The following is a 20,695-nucleotide window of genomic DNA, read 5'->3' as shown; positions in this document are numbered from 1 at the left end:
GGGAGGGAGAACACCAGAAGCCAAGGAAAAGGGAGATATAAATTTTCACGGCAAATGAACTCCCCATCTTGCTTTGCTGAGTGCACAAAAGGCCACAGAGATTATTATTTCTGGGCTCCACCTCAGACCCTTGGAGTTGGAATAGTGAAAAGGCATGTCCTCTTCATTGGCTAAAGCCTCTGAAGGACAGGACTCTCTGCGCTTGTAACAGCACACCCCGATCGATCATTTGGATCAGCTAATGCTGTAATTCAATATCTGTGCGATACAGTTTCTCATAGATGATATAGTGAAGCAGCCTACGTTGTATTTCTTGTATATCTTATAAAAATGCACGTATAAAAAGAAATAGTAGAGCTAAATGTAATCCATGTATTTTTAATCAAGTATGTTAACATCTGTGTGTGTTTGCATGCACTGTATCTATATATATGTTAACATGCAGTCACTCACTATTGTGCAAATGGAACAGCAACACAAAGCTATAGTAAAGTCCATTAGGAAGCTGCCAGATGGTTGTCTGATTTTATAAAAAGCCAATCAAAACTGCTGTAAGGGTTACTGGTGTGATGCTGCAAGGGTACACACAGTGTGAAATAAAGCTGCTTTCATGTGAAAAGAAAAAAAGAGAGAGAAATCCAATTATAAAATAAACTGCTGCTTGGAAAGCAAAAGAGAAGATAGTTTCCTGACCCTGGTGTAAATAAGCCTATTTATAGATGAAGGACTCACAGCTCAAGGTGAAGGAGAAGTCTGGTAACATAACTGACTGGTGAAAGCAACAAATTTGCCCGTAATATTACAGTAAAGACCATCCAACTAACAACTAACCAACAACTAACGGAATTGATAAACTTCAGTGATTTAAGCTGAGTTTTACCCAAAATAAGATACTGTATCTGTTCTTTTTTTTAAATTGTGACATCCTACCAAGCTGAAATATTTGCACATCAGGCCTTCAGAGTAAGTATATCAGAACAGAGGATTAGTGGAGTGTCACAATTACAAGTGCAGGACTCAAACGCAGGACTCACTCTGAATGAAAAGTCAAAAGGTGGTTTATTTACACAGGTGTCACCAGGTGAGATATATGCATATATAGAGTGCTGGGGGGGAGGAAACGGGGTCCAGGGCAGCCAGGGGACGGTCCAAACTCATCTTCACACATTGATGACTCACAGAAATCCACACAATAATCCAGTCCAAACTCAAGGAAAACAGGCCAAGGTCCAGGGAATCTATACACAAAGAAAGGCTGAAGTTAGGAAAGAGCACTAGGAGAACACAAGGAAATCACTAGGAGAGCTGAGTTAAACTGATGGAAGTAGCACAACGATCCGGCAAGGAATCAGACTACACTGAGGCCTTAAGTAGCGTGGGAGCAGTCAATGATGACGGATGGCAGGTGAATAATCATCCGTGTCAGGTGACAGGTGAGAAGGCTGCACAGGAGAACATTGAGGCGACAACCAGGGCCAGACTCCACCCTGGCAATGAGGAGCAAAGAAGAGACCACAACAAACAGTCCTAAAAAACCCTGGGACCATGACAGTGGAGTATGATTGTGGATTAGATGAACATTGGGTTGATATATCAAATAAGGTTTGTTTGTGTTTACTTTGAGGGAAAAAAAGAGGTTAAACAAATGCAAACAAAGTCTTTGTGAAATCTATCCGTTTATCGTTCCAAAAGTAAATCCTGGTTGGCTCATTTAGTTACTGTGGAAAATATTGCCAGCTAAATGACTGAAATGTAAATCTTGTAAATGTACTGCTTTACTGGCAATAACTGACTTTGTATTCAGTGAGCTGAATGAAGCTGTTTGACCTCAGCAGAGATCAACCTATTTATAGAGGAAGCAATATCAAGCCTTGGAGAAGCTTAGCAACAGGCCATCAGAGCAACTTTTTAGTTGCTAAGGATTTATTATCAGTTTAACTTATACAGCTCTCATGAGGCATGAATCCCACTAGGATTAGTTTAAGTGTACCAAAGACACCACTGCAAATAAACAATGACCTCCTAAACTGTGTAATGATAAACAGCAACCAGTGAACACAGAATGATAATGAGTTCCCCATAGTAGCATCAGTAGTTAATTATAATAGTAGCATCAATATATGTGAGGTAGTAGTAGCAGTATGAATTTTTCTTATAATTTAATTAAAAAAGATAAGCTTTCAGATATTTTACGTTTACAGTGAGCAAAGTGAAGTATTTCAAGTCTTTCTCATTTAGTTTTATGAAATCGTCCATCCAGTATCCCAAATTATCTGAATATTTCCTGATTAAAAAGCCACTACCAACACCAACAGATGACATGATACTCCAGATCATGACAGACTCCCGAATACTTCATACTGGGCTTCAAAAGACCTTGGATCATGTGGCTCTCCAGTCTTCCCCCAAACTTTAGGTCCTTGATTTCCAAATTAAATAAAAAATTTACTTTCACCTTAAAAGAATTTGTACCACTGACCAACAATTCACTTCTTGCTCTCGATAACTCTAGTAAGATGCAGCTAACGTTGTCTCTGGTTCAAGAATGGCTTCAACAGAACACAACATTTTTTTCCCAATCAGGGTGTGTTGGATCAAAATTATAGAGACTGTGTTGTAACTTCCATTTACAGTGCCTAAAGCCAGGCACATTTAGACAGAAATGTGATTATCTGGCACACTGTTACAGCAAGATGACGCATTTAGTTACACATTTAGTGCAAAACCATATTTTCAATAGTATTGCAGGGTTTTGATAGTAACAGCTCTCCAAATGTTGAGGAATTCGTATTTAAGTCATCCATAAAGTAAAGCACATGAATGCTATGTGTTCTGAATGACCCAAAGCTATGTTAAGGCTGATGAGGAAGTTTCAAGTAGTCACATCATCTGCCTCAACCCGCTTGCTAAAAATCTAAAGTATTTTTCCTTGTCCAAGCTTGAACTTGGGAAGCCAGAAGGCAAAAGTTTATTCTTTAAATAAGAGACATCGTTCAGATGTTTTGGACTCTAGAAAAAGATAAAATTCTGAAAACCCTTGGTGCTCAAGCAGTCTGTCAGTTTTTCAGAAACAGAACCACATAAACCAAAAAGAGTTCCCACGAAAAGAAGAAGAGATTTTTCCATGGATTCTGGACTCCATCATACAAATATTGTGGAGGCGAACAATATTCATTCCTGCAGTAACATAGACCATGAGACTGTTGTGATTCTGACTAAACTGGAATTGGTTGGTGCAACTAACAAAAGACAGTATAAGAATTATTGAGAACGGATTTTAATCACGTTAATCATGATGACGCATTAACGCGTTGACGTTGACAGCCCTAATTTTTTGTAAATTATGTTACATGGTCAGTTTCAGGGTTAAATTAAATGATTGCAAATATATTTTGCTTTCAGGAAAAAAGTTTTACTTCTACCATGGATAGTTAAAAATTAATCAGCCCAATAGTAAGAAAAGTCATAACAAAAAGACACCCAAACCCTAAAAATATGTTTTAATATGATGGCAGGGTTGCTCAAATGTCACCAGTATAGGAACTGTCATTATTAATGCATTGCCTTCTTTTTTCCCATATAAGCATAACTTAATATGTATTTATTAAAACTTTTAGAAAGATTATTTTTTTTATTGGTCGATCATTTATTGATTTGCTCATGCAGTGCAACTTATATTTTCCTGTTCCTGCTGTATAATTTGTTACAAGAGCATTAAATGGGTCACAAAATTCCACATTTCTCTGTCAGTCATTTGCATGTCAACAATGTATACCCAATACACATACATAGCTTTAACCAACAAAACAGAAGGACTGGCAGTGCAGTTTATTTTTGTTGAACTTCATGAAACTGAAAAACAAAAATGTATTTTGTTGAGTTAGAGTCTTCTACAGTGCACAGAACACCAAATCAATTCTGAAATACTTGTCTGGCAGTAAGTGGCTCCAAGTTGTATTTGTTTGTTTTGATGTTGTCACTATTTGTCCATAAGCACAACATGAGAAAAATCTATAACTTTTTTTTTTCTCCCCTGCAGAGCGGGCAAGTCACAACACCCAGAAAATATAAAGAAATTGAGTTTCAGACACAGCTACCTTGACAATTTCTTACAAAGAGCAAAAGGAATTTCGTTTTGTACAAAAGGTACCGATCTAAACTAAGGTATGAAGCGTTACCTTATCTCTATCTGGAATTTAGCTTAAATAATGAGAATATTTGGAAGGGAGTTAAGCAATAAAAGTATGCATGTGTGCGTCCCTGGGTCTCATTTAACTTTTTTGTGTAACCTTGTTCACGGTGATTATGAATTTTAGGTTTTATATGTGTTTATGCCACACATGTTATATCTCAGTCACTAACAGGGTTACGATATTAAAGGCACTTAAAAATATTATTATTTTGTTTTTCATCACAATATTACATAATTTGTGATTGGAATAAATGAAAATATTTGATAATACTAGTGAGATAATTGTTTGGTTAGTAACTGTGAATGCTGAATTTATGAACAGCAGTGTGTACTACTTTGTACCTGAATCTGACTTTTCTTAGAGTTCAGTCATCATGCCAGGTTTCAAAGCACCAAGGTGGTGAAAGCCAAAATATTCACTTTGTGACCTGAGGATGATACCTCAGCATTACTCTGGTGAAGTCTATATTTTTTTATACAGCATCGCACGGACAGATGGAGAAGAGGTTTATTGGACAGGCTGTTGTTACAGTTAACCGTCCAGGAAGCAATATTATGTGTCAGATTTTTGCACAGAAAGTGCTTCACAGAGAGGTTCAGTTCAGTTTTTCAAAATCAAGCTTGAGGTGATGCCTAGCTGACTGGCATAGTTGTTTATCTGAGTATCCACTTGTCAATTTATGCATTTTTTTTTAATGCTGCATAGAATATGTCATTATTAGTAGAAGCTGTATAGTGTATGGTTGTCATGTGCCGTAGAGTCTCTGGATAGTATCCCTGGTTTTCAATTCAATCCAATTCATTTCGATTCAATTCAATTCGATTCGATTCGATTCGATTCAATTCAATTCAATTCAATTCAATTTTATTTATATAGCGCCAAATCACAACAGCAGTCGCCTCAAGGCGCTTTATATTGTACAGTAGATACAGAGAAAAACCCAACAATCATATGACCCCCTATGAGCAAGCACTTTGGCGACAGTGGGAAGGAAAAACTCCCTTTTAACAGGAAGAAACCTCCGGCAGAACCAGGCTCAGGGAGGGGCGGCCATCTGCTGCGACTGGTTGGGGTGAAAGAAGGAAGACAGGATGAAAGACATGCTGTGGAAGAGAGACAGAGATTAATAACAGATATGATTCGATGCAGAGAGGTCTATTAACATGTGAGAAAGGTGACTGGAAAGGAAAAACTCAATGCATCATGGGAATCCCCCGGCAGCCTACGTCTATTGCAGCATAACTAAGGGAGGATTCAGGGTCACCTGGTCCAGCCCTAACTATATCCTTTACCAAAAAGGAAAATTTTAAGCCTAATCTTAAAAGTAGAGATAGTGTCTGTCTCCTGAATCCAAACTGGAAGCTGGTTCCACAGAAGAGGGGCCTGAAAACTGAAGGCTCTGCCTCCCATTCTACTTTTAAATACTCTAGGAACAACAAGTAGGCCTGCAGTGCGAGAGCGAAGTGCTCTAATAGGGTGATATGGTACTACAAGGTAGGGCTGCTCAATTAATCGAATTTTAATCTCGATTACGATCTGGTTTTTCAACGATCATTAAAAATAACTGAGTCGATTATTAGCACCTCCCTCGTGCTTTACTCTCGCGCTGCTCCGTGTGGCAAATCGAGCGCACCTCTCTGCGTTTCGAACACGCGTCACAACAATTAAGAGGACCCGAGGGAAGATCGGAAAGCTCGGAAAGCTAAGCAGAAGTTATTTGGAGAGGAGAGGATAATGGCTGCTGAAGAAAGAATGCCGTTGGTTGAAAAGAGAGGTAAAACGACTTCAGTGGTGTGGAAACCAATGTTCCCTCTAAGCTGCGCACGTGCGCAATTGCGCACTGCTGGCACGGTCTCTGCGCACAGAAAATCTGCGTTGCGCACAAAAAAAATCTAACCTGAATTGAAATTAAAATTAAAACTTTACCAATTCTGTTTTGAAGTGTTAGTCAGTACGTGACTGGCTGCTCCTGTATGGGATTAGAACGATGCCACCTTATCCCATAGTCCAGCCAATAATGCGATTCACATTCGTATATACGCAGCTAATCAACGTCGTTGACAGGCTATGACAGCGTCCTTATGTACCGACAACGGTGTTTTAGCACTAGAAGTCCCAGAAAAGAGCCATTTGGCTTTTCTACCTTTAAAACCCACCGTCGAGCCAAATGGCTGGTAGGCTTTTAGCTAATATCCTTAATCACCTGTGAACAGCTGCTTTTGTTATGTAAATAAGGTGGGGCCATGCTGAACCACTTGGAGTGGTTAGTTTCCTGAGCCACAAGGAAACTTGTGTTTCAGTTTGCCTTAGGGAGAAATCAACACACATGGGTGTATTTCCATTGTTGCTGAGATTTATTGATAAAACAGTACAGAAAACAAAACGAAAAAACAACCTTTTGTACACATATTTATAAATAACAATAAAAAGTGAGTGAGTACATTTCAACATTTTCAGCAATCACTCACAATCCTGGCACTTCCATGGTATCTGTAGTCTGCATTTACCACATGTGTATCTGTAGCAGTGAACACATCGCACAGTGGCATGATTGTTCTTGCATCTGTGTTTGACCTGACACGTGGCTCTTTTTCCAGGGCTAGGTGTGGAGGGTTGTGTCCGAAGCAACTGTTCTTTTCTTGCCTTCTTCCCAGCTATACGACAGTAAGCGAACTCTTTTGCAAGCTGCACCAGGAAGTCCACCCATCTTTCCTGCGTCCCGGTGCATGCTTGATACAGCACTAGTGCATTCAGTGCTGCCATGTCAATCATGTCAAAGAACACGGCAACTGGCCAGCGCCGTGTTTCTCTGTGGACAGTGTACTCCCGCACCATCAGGTCCATCACATCCACGCCACACTTTGTGGTGTTGTAAAGGGTGACAGTGTTTGGCTTCCTTTTGGTGGTGTTATCAGTCTGAACCACGCTGTGCATGCTGCTAAGAATATAGACTGTCTTCTTCAGTTTGGCCGCATACGCCGTCAGCGTGGCAGCAGAGGTTGAAAACACCTAAGAAACAAGATAAATTGTTATTTCCATAGCACTTTTACACACAATGAAACACATAAACATAGAACCACAAAAGACCTGCAGCCTACCTGAGTGGTGAATTCATTGCGATCTGTGTATCTAGCGGATTGAGGAATTTCCCGGCGAATCTTGTTGACTGTGCCGAGGACGGTGGTTTTCCGTCTAAGAATTTTTTGCGCAAGTGAAAGCGGTGTGAAGAAATTGTCCGTGGTAACATTTCTGCCCTTGTCTAGGAATGGTTCCATCAGCCTCATCACTACATTTTCAGACAGTCTCTCCCCACTGGGACGATTGGGGTCCTTGCCAAGATATGGGAGGACATTGCAAATGTACTTGGATTTTAGGTCGCAGGCCACCCAAAACTTGATCCCAAACTTGTCAGGTTTACTTGCAATACACTGCAGGAAACAGCACCGAGTCTTTGATGGGAAGAGCTGTTCATCAACGGTGATATGTAGACCAGGGTTGTAGCACGTGATGCAGTTGGTGACAAATGATCCCCACACACTGGAAATTGCAGCGAACTTATCAGTCTTTGCTCGATCACTGCGGGTGGACCTGTCATCAAAGCGTAGGTGTTGCATGATGTCTTGGAAGCGGTTACGCGGCATAGTTCCAATGATCTGTGGGTTTCCCAGGTTTGCTGACCAGCAGTCACGTAGTGTTGGAACCCTAGTAACCCCCCGCAAGATGACAATTGAAATAAATGCCATTAATTCAGGGAGGTCCATGAACCAATGAACATCCTCCGTTTGCTGTGCATGTTGAATAGTTCATTCTTGAATGCTATGAAGCATGTCAAGAGTGATGAAACACAGGAAGCTCTGAAGGCGACTCAAGATACTTTTCCTGGCCTTAGCCGTTGGCTCTCCATCTGCAGCGTACGCTTCTATTGAGGTGAAAGGGAGACAGGTCCCCACCTGTTCTTCACGCCACACTGTGCCATCTTTCGCTGTCTCAGTCCCCAAACAAGCTCTCTTTTTAGGTTGAGAAGCAGTCTCCTCATCTGCAGTGTGAACAAATTCAAATTGTGAGCAATGGGAAGGTGAAATATCTTACTTACTACATCCACTTACTTGTTTGAAATGAAATAGGAAATGATATGAAATGAAACATCTTCCTAAATAAAAAGATACAACTAGAGTTAGGGTTACTAGCTCTTCAGGTTAGGTTTCATTTCATATTATTTCCTATTTCATTTCAAACAAGTAAGTGGATGTAGTAAGTAAGATATTTCACCTTCCCATTGCTCACAATTTGAATTTGTTCACACTGCAGATGAGGAGACTGCTTCTCAACCTAAAAAGAGAGCTTGTTTGGGGACTGAGACAGCGAAAGATGGCACAGTGTGGCGTGAAGAACAGGTGGGGACCTGTCTCCCTTTCACCTCAATAGAAGCGTACGCTGCAGATGGAGAGCCAACGGCTAAAGCCAGGAAAAGTATCTTGAGTCGCCTTCAGAGCTTCCTGTGTTTCATCACTCTTGACATGCTTCATAGCATTCAAGAATGGACTATTCAACATGCACAGCAAACGGAGGATGTTCATTGGTTCATGGACCTCCCTGAACTAATGGCATTTATTTCAATTGTCATCTTGCGGGGGGTTACTAGGGTTCCATCACTACGTGACTGCTGGTCAGCAAACCTGAGAAACCCACAGATCATTGGAACTATGCCGCGTAACCGCTTCCAAGACATCATGCAACACCTACGCTTTGATGACAGGTCCACCCGCAGTGATCGAGCAAAGACTGATAAGTTCGCTGCAATTTCCAGTGTGTGGGGATCATTTGTCACCAACTGCATCACGTGCTACAACCCTGGTCTACATATCACCGTTGATGAACAGCTCTTCCCATCAAAGACTCGGTGCTGTTTCCTGCAGTGTATTGCAAGTAAACCTGACAAGTTTGGGATCAAGTTTTGGGTGGCCTGCGACCTAAAATCCAAGTACATTTGCAATGTCCTCCCATATCTTGGCAAGGACCCCAATCGTCCCAGTGGGGAGAGACTGTCTGAAAATGTAGTGATGAGGCTGATGGAACCATTCCTAGACAAGGGCAGAAATGTTACCATGGACAATTTCTTCACACCGCTTTCACTTGCGCAAAAAATTCTTAGACGGAAAACCACCGTCCTCGGCACAGTCAACAAGATTCGCCGGGAAATTCCTCAATCCGCTAGATACACAGATCGCAATGAATTCACCACTCAGGTAGGCTGCAGGTCTTTTGTGGTTCTATGTTCATGTGTTTCATTGTGTGTAAAAGTGCTATGGAAATAACAATTTATCTTGTTTCTTAGGTGTTTTCAGCCTCTGCTACCACGCTGACGGCGTATGCGGCCAAACGGAAGAAGACAGTCTATATTCTTAGCAGCATGCACAGCGTGGTTCAGACTGATAACACCACCAAAAGGAAGCCAAACACTGTCACCCTTTACAACACCACAAAGTGTGGCGTGGATGTGATGGACCTGATGGTGCGGGAGTACACGGTCCACAGAGGAACACGGCGCTGGCCAGTTGCCGTGTTCTATAACATGATTGGCATGGCAGCACTGAATGCACATGTGCTGTATCAAGCATGCACCGGGACGCAGGAAAGACAGGTGGACTTCCTGGTGGAGCTTGCAAGAGAGTTGGCTAACTCTCAAATGGCTGGGAAGAAGGCAAAAAAAGAACAGTTGCTTCGGACACAACCCTCCACACCTAGCCCTGGAAAAAGAGCCACGTGTCAGGTCAAACACAGATGCAAGAACAATCATGCCACTGTGCGATGTGTTCACTGCTACAGATACACATGTGGTAAATGCAGACTACAGATACCATGGCAGTGCCAGGATTGTGAGTGATTGAAATGTACTCACTCACTTATTATCTGTAAATATGTGTACAAATGGTTGTTTTTGTAGAAAATTTTTTTGTTTTGTTTTTTTTGTACTGTTTTTATCAATAAATCTTTTGGAGATTTATTTTCCTGGATGATTGAGAATGCATCAAGACGAACACAAAATGAAGTTCACAGCTTTTAGCAGTTCCCCCTCCCCACACACAAACAAAGAGGCAGTTGGCAGTTAGAAATCAGCAATCATTCACACACCCCCACTCCCCTCCACAATTCTCAGGTAACGACCCAATTTACATATGAATTGATGCTAACAGACTAGCCAAGTTAGCTTTCACTTGGCTGACAGAGGGTTAGAAAAGCCTGGGACTTCTAGTGTTAGCTGGCAAAGCGGCGTGGCTGATGTGCAGTGAAGCCACATTAATGACAACGTGTACAACCATTGGAGATGTGAGCAGGACAGACGGAACAATTGACGGAAAAAGTGTGGACTTTATACCAGTTTTTAAATGATGTTGATAGGCCACGTAAAACCAGAGTTATGATAAAAAATATCTGCAATGTTTGGTTTTCTTCCTGAATACTATCGTTGTTTATATTTACTGCAGGAAGAAACGGCAAAAACGGCGTTTTATAAGGAAAATGCTCGAAAGCACTCTCCACCTGTGAGCAAAAACAAAACCAAAAACCCCCCACCCTTTCCTATTGGTCGAAAAAAGTACCGTGTCGACCAATCAAAAAATGATATGACAACGTGGCATCTAGTTGTTAAGAAACGGGGGGAAGTTTTAGGAATGGCGGCGGTGTTCTGAGATGTGAGAGATTTGAGACGTTTAGCGCAAATCTTGTGTAGTTAGTGTGTAGTGTAGTCAATAGTTTTGTGCGTGTCAGAACAATGAGGCGGCTGCTGAATGTTACAGGTGTTACAGGAGTGATACATCTCCTGTTGTCACGCCTGCAGGTATCAGGCTGTTGTTCTCCTTTATCTCATAGTGGACAGAAATTAATTTTTGGAGTGGCACAAATAATTTGTGGGGCATCAGATTTGATGCAGAACAGCTGAATGTTCTGTAAATAGTTTGAAATGTTTATTTTAAAAAAACGCCTTGGCTGCATTAAAAACAATAAATAGCTGCAAAAAACTTTGTTGTTTGCCAAAGTGAGTTACTTTTTTGAAGTAGTAACTATATAATTAATTGCCCAACATTGGTCTTTATATACTGTATTTTGCAGACAGAGTTACAGGACTCTCTCCCAGACCACAGACTCATAATACAAGTCAGAGCTTTATGAAAAAAAAGAAAAGAAAGAAAGTTGTGTTTTCAAAATTGGAGTTCAAGTTATTTTTACTTCCAATAGTGTTAACATACTACACAGGTCATGAACAAGATTTTTTTTTAATTTTCACTGTAAGTGGGCTAAAGCAGTTAATTAATAGTAGTCTAACAGAAATGTAAATGCTGTAATTTGATTATTTTAATAAACCATGTAACTTGGATGGATTAGATGCTGGCGTGACCACAGTGCACACGTCTGATGTCGATCACAGTGGTCCAAGGGATCGCTCAGGGAGTTTGTGTGTTCGCTCAGACACGTGAAAAATTAGAGGGAACACTGGTGGAAACATTATGGGTTCGCGGAGTCAGACGTGGATCAAATATTGTGCAGTATTTTGAAGTTCACTAAACATAATGTTTACATTTTTCATTTATTTTTTATATTGCAAACATTTGCACTGTAATCAGTATTTGCACACTATTTTATATTATTTTTTGACAATCTTTAAAGCCATTATTCAATACATTGTTATTGTTAAATAAATATCGTCAAATAATCGAGATCTCAATTTCAGTGAAAATAATCGTGATTATCATTTTTGCCATAATCGAGCAGCCCTACTACAAGGTCCTTAAGATTAGATGGGGCCTGATTATTTAAGACCTTGTATGTGAGGACCAGGATTTTGAATTCAATTCTGGATTTAACAGGAAGCCAATGAAGGGAAGCCAATACTGGAGAAATATGCTCTCTCTTTCTAGTCCCTGTCAGTACTCTTGCTGCAGCATTTTGGATTAACTGAAGGCTTTTCAGGGAGTTTTTAGGACATCCTGATAATAATGAATTACAGTAGTCCAGCCTGGAGGTTATAAATGCATGAACTAGTTTTACAGCGTCACTCTGAGACAGGATATTTCTAAGTTTAGAGATGTTGCGCAAATGGAAGAAAGCAGTCTTACATATTTGTTTAATATGTGCATTGTAGGACATGTCTTGGTCAAAAATGACTCCAAGGTTCCTCACAGTGTTACTGGAGGCCAAGGTAATGCCATCCAGAGTAAGAATCTGGTTAGATACCATATTTCTAAGATTTTCAGGGCCGAGTACAATAACCTCAGTTTTATCTGAATTAAGAAGCAGAAAGTTAGCGGCCATCCAGGTCTTTATGTCTTTAAGACATTCCTGCAGTTTAACTAATTGGTGTGTGTTATCTGGCTTCATGGACAGATAGAGTTGGGTGTCATCTGCATAACAGTGAAAATTTATGCTATGTCTTGTAATGATACTGCCTAAGGGAAGCATGTATAATGTAAACAGAATTGGTCCTAGCACTGAACCCTGTGGAACACCATAATTAACCTCAGTGGGTGAAGAGGACTCTCCATTTACATGCACAAATTGGAGTCTATTAGATAGATATGATACAAACCACTGCAGCACAGTACCTGAAATACCTACAGCGTGCTCTAATCGCGCTAATAGAATATTATGGTTAACAGTATCGAACGCTGCACTAAGGTCTAGCAGGACAAGCACAGAGATGAGTCCACTGTCAGAAGCCATAAGAAGATCATTTTTAACCTTCACTAAAGCTGTTTCTGTCCTGTGTTGAGCTCTGAAACCCGCCTGAAACTCTTCAAATAAGCCATTCCTCTGCAGATGATCTGTTAGCTGTTTGACATCTACTCTGAGAGGAGGTTTTGAGAGGAGTTCCAGTTGTCTGTTCTCTTGGGTGGAGCTTCCGGCACCTTCCTGTTCCTAATTACCAGGCTATCAACCAGCGCTGCGTGCCATTCTCCGCCAGTTCGTCCTGCAACCATTGGTGGTAATTCGGTCTCCTTGTGTTCTACGTTCATCCTCCCCCATCTCGTGGTTAACACTATTTTTCTGTTTCCCGTTTTTTCAGATTCATCTGAAGCAGCACTGGTCCTATTCAACTCAACATCAACCGTCACCCTGCAAATCAAAGGTTACATACTTACCACACTCCTTGGCCTGCCCTCCTGTCTCCCTTGAATCCACCTCACCCCCACCCCCCCTCAGGACCACCTGGAATCTGGACCATCTCCACACATATACTCCACTCTGGACACTCTCACGGCTACCTCCTCCTGTGCCAACCGGCCTGCACCTGCAAGTAAGCACATCCCCACAGCAATGTCTACCCTCCTCAGACCACTCTCTTGTTTCCCTGTCCAGTAACATTCCTCTCCTCTGTTGCACAATTCCCTGTTTCGTGCTCTCCTTGTGATCCCCGTGCCCAAACGTTTTCTCGTCCTCGGCTTCCCACGGCTCCTGTTCTCCTTCTTGGTTAAAATCCATGTTCTGGTTTGAGTTTTGGTTTTTATGTAAAAAACCTTGTAAATACTTCATGCCAGTTGAGTCTTTTTTCAGGTCCAAACCACACTCAAGTCTCCAGTCTGTGACATTAGTCTGTAGTAATAGTAACAGGATGGTCAATATCAGTTCTTAAATGATAAATTCCATATGTGCACAGTCAAAGCAGACTGTCACATAATGATGAACTCTGTTTTAAAGTTTAGAATTATTAGTGGCTATGTAGAGTCCTTCCAAATATATCCTAAAGGTCTTTTCTTAGTCCTGTAGTCTTTGTTGTTTCTGCTTTCAAACCTCACCAGATTTTGCCATCATTTGTCTTTTTAAATATTTGTTTTATCTATTTATTTATTCAATGAGGGATTTTTGTTAATGTTTTAAAATGTGTAAAAAAAAAAAAATTAAAAAGTTGCTTGTCAAGATAAACATTGTATTAAAGTCTTTTCCCAAAGGAATTCTCTTGACCTGTCAGGTCATTGGCTAAGAAGGCTATTAGATTTTCCGCCACACAAACTCCAGATGTGGACCCCCAGTGGCCCCCTGCTCCATTTTCTGCCCTGATCTTCAGCCAGCTGAGGGGAAAACACTCGCAGCAGGAGCCTGAGCACAGGTGCCTTTTATGAGTCGCATGTATGGATATTATTTCCATCCATTTGAAACCTGAAATCCCACATCTTATCTGTGTTAAACCTGAATTTTGAGGCTATTCTTAGAGAAGCTTTTTTTTTTTCAAACCTTAGAATGTCATTTCATTCTCTACAAAGAAATACTTTCTCTGTTTGATGACCTGTCCAGGGTGTACTCCAGTTTTCGTTCTATAACAAATGGAATAAGACTCCAGCAAAACTGCATTTGATAATTTGAAATGCTTCAATTAACATGTTAAATGTTCATGACAATACAATTAGAAAAAGACCAAACAAATATGGATTTTGAAATGATTGATAAGAACTAAGAAGCTGAAAAGGTTGCATCAGAGCAAACAATCTCTTTTGGACATACAGTAGAGATGTTTGGCCATAATGGACAACTCAAAACAACTGTGCAGCATGGTAGAGGATGGGGAGATGATTTTGCACGATCCTTACTGGGCATCGTGCAGTAAGGAGACCATGAACACAATGTATATAAAAGCCAACTGTGAGGACATCTGTCCAAAAACAAAAGCTTGGCCAAAGTTGGGTCATGAAACATGACAATGATCCCAAGCACAGCAGCAAATCCACAACTAAATGTCTGAAAAGGAAAATAATCGAGGTGTTGCAATGACCCAGTCACAGTCCAGACCTCAACCTGATTGGAATGCTGTGGTAGGACCTTAAGCTTAAATGAATCCCTTCAAACCTGAGTGAGCTGAAGAGTGGGTCGAAACTCCTCCACCACGATGTGACAGACTGATAAAGTCACACAGAAAATGATTGTTTCACATTACTGCATTATTGTTAACACAACACGCCATGCATGCTAAATGGTCAGCGAGATTGCCAAGTCAGTTTTCCAACATTTAACCAGACTGCAGTCAAGTGCAAAAATCAAACCGTGTAAGCTGGTTAATTTTAACCTCCCCATGTGTAATGACCAGGATTTAGTCATTACAAACAGTTAGCTTTGATACCATATGTGCTTTGCTTGGAAATATATGTTGTTTTATAACCACCTCTTTGTGCCTTCAAGCCTGGAGCTTGGATTTGAGGTTCAACTACTGATTGAATAATATAGCCAAGGCAATACAATTCCAATGCATTTTCCTGCAATGCACAATTGTTTCCCTAAACTATGTCATATTCTGTCAAAAGGGTAAAGTCGGTTGATTTCTGGATGCTTATAGTGGCAGCAAAGATGGGAAACAGATGCTTGTGCAGTCCTCCAGGACTCCTCATGTAACATAATAAAGATGCAATCTGACAGTTCCTGCTGTCAAACCCCTGCTCTGTACACAGCTTCTTAACTCTGGTCCCCCGGTGTTTTGTTGTGTTTGAATATAAGTAGAAGGGGCACATTCTCCTCAGAGAAGTTTCAAGTATCACTTTGGGGCATGGGAGAAAGTCTTTGTTTAAAACCTTTCGGCTTTTCTTCGACATAACCCATTTGAAATATTCCAGGTTTCCTAAGTTTGCATGTAAGCCACACTGTGCCTCATGTGGCCATAGCTTCAGGTATACCACATAGAGGATGGATTTTTTTTTTAACCGTCTATAAACAACAGGAAGCAGCTGTGACAGGAGCATGTATCTGCATGTGTGTTACCTTAAAGAATCCTCCTGGGTTGCAGACTAATGAGAGTAGTAAAGTAGAGGGAGATGAGGGAAGGGAAGTGGATGCCAGATCACAAGTGGACACCCTGGTGATTTTGCCTTTGTTCCGTCTTAAAATCCATGTCACAGATGAGCTGCTACATTGCTTTGGTAGAAACTCTAAACTAGGGAAGATAAAAGGCTTGTCAAAGCCTCCATCTTTCATCCAAAAGATCCAGCTAACATTTTAAACTGTAGATTGCCCGGATCATTGTCAGCATGCAGGTGTCTCAGCAGGAGGTTGCTGCTTTGAACATATTTCCATTCCAGCCCACTTTTTTTATTTTGATCAACCCTCTCCCATGTGTCTTTGAATTGTTTCAGTATCTTCGCATTATTGGCTCGTTCTGTTCACATCTGCAGGGGTTTGCCGAGCTTCTGATGGAGCTTAAATTACGTAAAGGTAGCACGATAGTTAGCAAGACCATTGGAAGGTCATTTTTGACTATCAATCTTTTACCTAAAAATTATTTTCAGTAGAGTCACCTCCAGGCTGTCTTTTAAATAACAAAGTACAGTAGACAGTTTTATTACATATATTAATATTTAAACATTATAAAATTTAAAATATTGCTTTAATGTTAAGGGGTACATAGATCTAGTTTATTAAGATAAATATAATTAATTAAAGAGAACAAATCCACTTTAATTGCTGCACAGTCTTTTATTATTTGTGACAGTATAATAAAAACTAAGAACACAAAACCAAGAAGAAGAAAGACGAATTGAAATATTCAAATTAAGTAAGTAGTGTGGCCAGAGAAATTACACTGAGTAATTGAGGAAACTACTTTAAATAATATTGACTCATGATCTGATGTATAAGACAAAATCAGAAATGATAATACACTGTCCATCCATCCATCCATCCATCCATCCATCCATCCATCTTCTTCCGCTTATCTGGGGCCGGGTCGCAGGGGCAGCAGCCTAAGCAGAGAAGCCCAGACTTCTTTCTCTCCTTCGTGGAGGGGATTACACTGTTAAAGCAATTTTGATGTATCATTATTTAAGCAAAACAAGAATGTACGAACAGTTCTCCATTTATTTTATTATGATGTATTATATTATTCACTGATCTTTAATATCCATCCAACTATCCATCCATACTTTTTCTGCTGCTTATCTAATTCAGGGTGTTAGCTCAACTGAAGCTGTCTCAGCCATCACAGGGCAAGAAGCAGAGTGACCAATCTATAACAAGACTAACACAAAGGGACAGACAGCCTTTCACATTTCATATTCATCTGTCCAGTTTAGAGTTACTAAATCACCTAGCATGCATGCAGACTCTAGGAGGAAGCCGTACTACCTAGAAGAGAACTCCAGACAAGGGGAGCGTTGTCAAACATACTTTTGGTGACCCGATGAGATAAGGCATTTTTTCTCCAACAAGACAATGTCTGCCCATATGGGTCTCAGATCTGCTGGAGTATCCTGGAGTAAAGAACATTTTCTCTAGCTCCCAGATGTGCCTAAATACCACTGAAAACTTAAAAGCAAAGTGCTGACAGAGAATTGTGCAGCCATCAGGTCAGAGTGTTTGTTAGTGGCACAATGGAAGGACACACTCACTACTGTGTACATATTCCCTGTTTTTCTGGTACTTTCGAGTGAGTCTTCTCTGCTTGCTTGTGTGAAACTGAATACCAACATCATTATCTGTTAACACTGTACTGTCTTATTGCACAAGACGAATGTTTTGCTCGTTTTCGTCCAAGTGTACAGTACTTCAGAGAGAAACAGTAGCTTTTCTTTGTTTCCTCCTCCCTTTGAGTCTGTCTCTAACACCCATGGCCAATCCTGTCAGTTACTATTGGTGTGCTATGTCCAGTATTATAGTCGGTGATATGTTGTAGTACAGAATCATTTGGACACTCCTGAAATATTCAGCCTTCACCTTCACTTTGAAACAAGTTGTGTCACCCCTATTTTTACCTCAGCACTGCTGCCTGTATCTCTGCATTACCTTTTGCGATCATTGGTTTAGCAGCCATATGGTCTTTATCTCTTTAGATTTTTCAATTAATCAGGCATACTTCATGGCTCAATGGGCAGCTCTGGGACCCGGAACATTTATCTGAGTTGAAGGAAAGAGACAATCCACAACACCAGGAAAGGATAAGATAGAATCAGCAGACAAGAGGCACTATTATCAGTGTTATGGTACAATGGCACATTTATGAGGGTTATGAAACTAAAACCATGAAACCACGGCACTGAATTCATGAGTACATGGGTGTAATTTTTGTTGACAAGCATCCACAAGTTTAATTATGATGCTTGTGATACTGTATCCTTCTCTATTTTTAAGCACAGTGCCCTGGATTCAAGACATCTTCAACAAAGGTGCTGACAGTGGTGGTGGCATGCAGTAAAAGATCGGGAAAAGACTCACTCCTCAGTTAATACTCTAATGTGAAGTACATCTACAATACATACTGTGAAGTACAACTTTCCACTCTGGAATAAATAGCACAGTCAGTATTATCATCTTCAATATTTCATCTGAAACATCAGGACACTCACAGTTGGAGATGAGCAGAAAGGAAACACAAAAAGACAAAGATGGGTCAAAGATACAACGAGTGAGAGATGGAATAGGGAAAAATCTATTGTGTTGTTTGTTGGTGGGAAGCACTGAGCAGCCGGTTTCCTGTGCAGCCATCGATCGGGCAGTTTGATTAATGAAGCTGTTGCCAGAAGGAGGGATCCATAAGTGTCTTCTTCCTCTCTCAGTAGCCACTTGTTGATGTACTCAGTGCTCTGAGGGTCATGTTACAGAGAGGTTTCATTTTTTTTCTCCTCTTTTTCCTTAATAGAGATTGAACTCTGAAGTTAAAAGGGAACTAAAAGAAATGCAGAGGTTGTAACAAACGTGTGAAAATGAATATACACCTGTACTCGAACCTTTTACAATCATCCATTGTCTTCGGCACACTTCCCCAAAGTTTGCTTTGGAAAATCAAACTTTGATGAGTCCATTGTCTTTCATACCTTTTATCCAATTGATCAAATGCAGCTAACTCACATTTAACCTTCAGAATCCTGAAGGTTACATATTAAATATTAATAAATGTTAGAGATAAATATTTTTCACTTTCACGTATGTGTAATATTTTGATCATTTTCAAATGGAATTAGTTTAATTGTTATTAATTTCTTTGTTTCTTAAACTGAAAGTAAGTTGTTTGTTGTATACTATCCGTAGCAGGAAAAATATGAGACAGTCTCCATAACCGCCGTCTATTCAGCTGTCAGTCTCGGGTTTTCGTTAAAAGCAAATGTGGTCAGTACTTCGTTGCTTGAAGCCATCATGAAGCCACTAGTTGCTTTTAGAAGCAAATGGAAGACGGCACCATCTGGGCATGTTCTCAAAACCCTCTCAAGCATAACACACAGCACATGGCACTCAGGCACACTGAGCGACTCAGCAAGTGTGTAACACCAATCCTTGCATATGTGACAGACACCCTCGTGAGATATCCCAGCTCTGAGTTCTGATCCTTTGCTGTAACTTTCAGAACACAGTTAGCTGTAGTTAAGAAAACTTCTGCCAAAGTATTCCAACTGTCGTATCTTCATCCCCTGAGGGATGCCAGTGAACATGAAAAAGCTAAAGAATCATTGTGCATGAGCAAAAAAAAAAAAAAATGCATCTGAGTGAAAGAATCAAAAATTTAAAAGCAATGCAGCTCAAGCTAAATATAGAAAGTAACTATCAACCTTCACCTCAGAAGAAAGCAGAAGAAAAGAGGAGAGGAGGAGAGTTCATCCGATCGGATTGTACTTTTTTTTTTTTTTTTAAAAAGAAGAAGTGGCAGTAAAACTGAGAGTGTGCAGAAAATGAGGCAAAGTTTTTGTGTGAAGCACTAAGAGTGAAGCTCTTCCACAGGGATACAGTTGATGTTTGAGGTTTTGCTGTCAGAAAAAATGTTGCCTTTTCCTTAATCAAAAGTATCTTTCGTGCAACTGGGAGACTGCTGTGCACGCAGACAGTGTGTAAGCACAGTGTACGCAAACACCTTTCCTCCACATACAACACATACAAGTACTAATTTCCTAAGTAAATCAATTATAAATTTGCCATTTTATCTTCAATTAAATCTTGCCTTATTGGTTGTCAAACAACTGGTAGTTGCACACAGCAACAACCAGTTGTAGTATATCGAGCTACCAAAAAAACACATTCACCAATGTGCACAGCTTTAAAACATTTAAACAGTCTGTTTGGTAAATGCAGGTACATTTTGACATTTTGAATAAATGAGACTGTAAATTGTAAAACAAAGTAAATCTCATGTTTCAAATGCCCTGTTCTTCTTAGTTATCTTTATCAAGGGAAAATCAAGTCTGTTACCATGGAAACAAGATCACTGACAGGGGCATAAGTGTGGCACAAAGCTAATATCACAACATGGCAACATTTGCAAATACATCAACTTTGCAGGAATGTCATGAAATGCACAAATTACAAAGAAAATCTGTCAGAGGTTTATTTAACTAATCACATCGTGTCTCGCTTGTACTTTTAAAAATGTCCTTTTTTTTAAAGATGGCTTTGGTTATCCTCAAGTTTTGTCTGATATGATTGACAAAATGTGAGAAAATTCCATAATGAACTGCTGATTTTAGTATCTCTGCAGACACTGTGGTAACTTTGGCATGCTTGGTTGATAATTATCACCCAAAACACGAGAACACCAGGAAATCCAT

General features: G+C 40.2%; 2 protein-coding genes across 2 annotated transcripts in view; one reads left to right on the top strand and one right to left on the bottom strand.

The window, feature by feature from the left end:
• Positions 1-7,899, bottom strand: part of LOC109194765 (uncharacterized) — a 36,312-nt gene extending 28,413 nt beyond the window's left edge. The window contains exons 1-2 of the mRNA XM_019345539.2: positions 7,292-7,899; positions 6,837-7,202 (exon numbers count right to left, since the gene is read on the bottom strand). Of these exons, the coding sequence (XP_019201084.1) occupies positions 6,837-7,202; positions 7,292-7,834 (909 nt within the window). The 5' untranslated portion in view covers positions 7,835-7,899. The remainder of the gene's footprint in view (positions 1-6,836; positions 7,203-7,291) is intronic.
• Positions 7,900-8,382: 483 nt separating this feature from the next.
• Positions 8,383-9,872, top strand: LOC112842356 (piggyBac transposable element-derived protein 4-like). Its single transcript, XM_025898649.1, has 4 exons — positions 8,383-8,388; positions 8,502-9,439; positions 9,529-9,713; positions 9,809-9,872. The coding sequence occupies exons 2-4, from the start codon at positions 8,711-8,713 to the stop codon at positions 9,870-9,872; spliced, it is 978 nt and encodes a 325-aa protein (XP_025754434.1). The 5' UTR covers positions 8,383-8,388; positions 8,502-8,710.
• The last annotated feature ends 10,823 nt before the right edge of the window (positions 9,873-20,695 follow it).

The sequence above is a fragment of the Oreochromis niloticus genome, linkage group LG15 (genome assembly GCF_001858045.2).
Source record: "Oreochromis niloticus isolate F11D_XX linkage group LG15, O_niloticus_UMD_NMBU, whole genome shotgun sequence".
NCBI lineage: Eukaryota > Metazoa > Chordata > Actinopteri > Cichliformes > Cichlidae > Oreochromis > Oreochromis niloticus.
This window is presented reverse-complemented; position numbering and strand designations above follow the sequence as displayed.

Excerpts from the sequence above, each read along its gene's own strand:
- LOC112842356 (XM_025898649.1), top strand. The coding sequence starts at position 8,711 with ATGCTTCATAGCATTCAAGAATGGACTATTCAACATGCACAGCAAACG. Across the intron at positions 9,440-9,528 it reads GCAATGAATTCACCACTCAG|GTGTTTTCAGCCTCTGCTAC; the intron begins GTAGGCTGCAGG and ends CTTGTTTCTTAG. Across the intron at positions 9,714-9,808 it reads ATGGACCTGATGGTGCGGGA|CATGCACCGGGACGCAGGAA; the intron begins GTACACGGTCCA and ends TGCTGTATCAAG.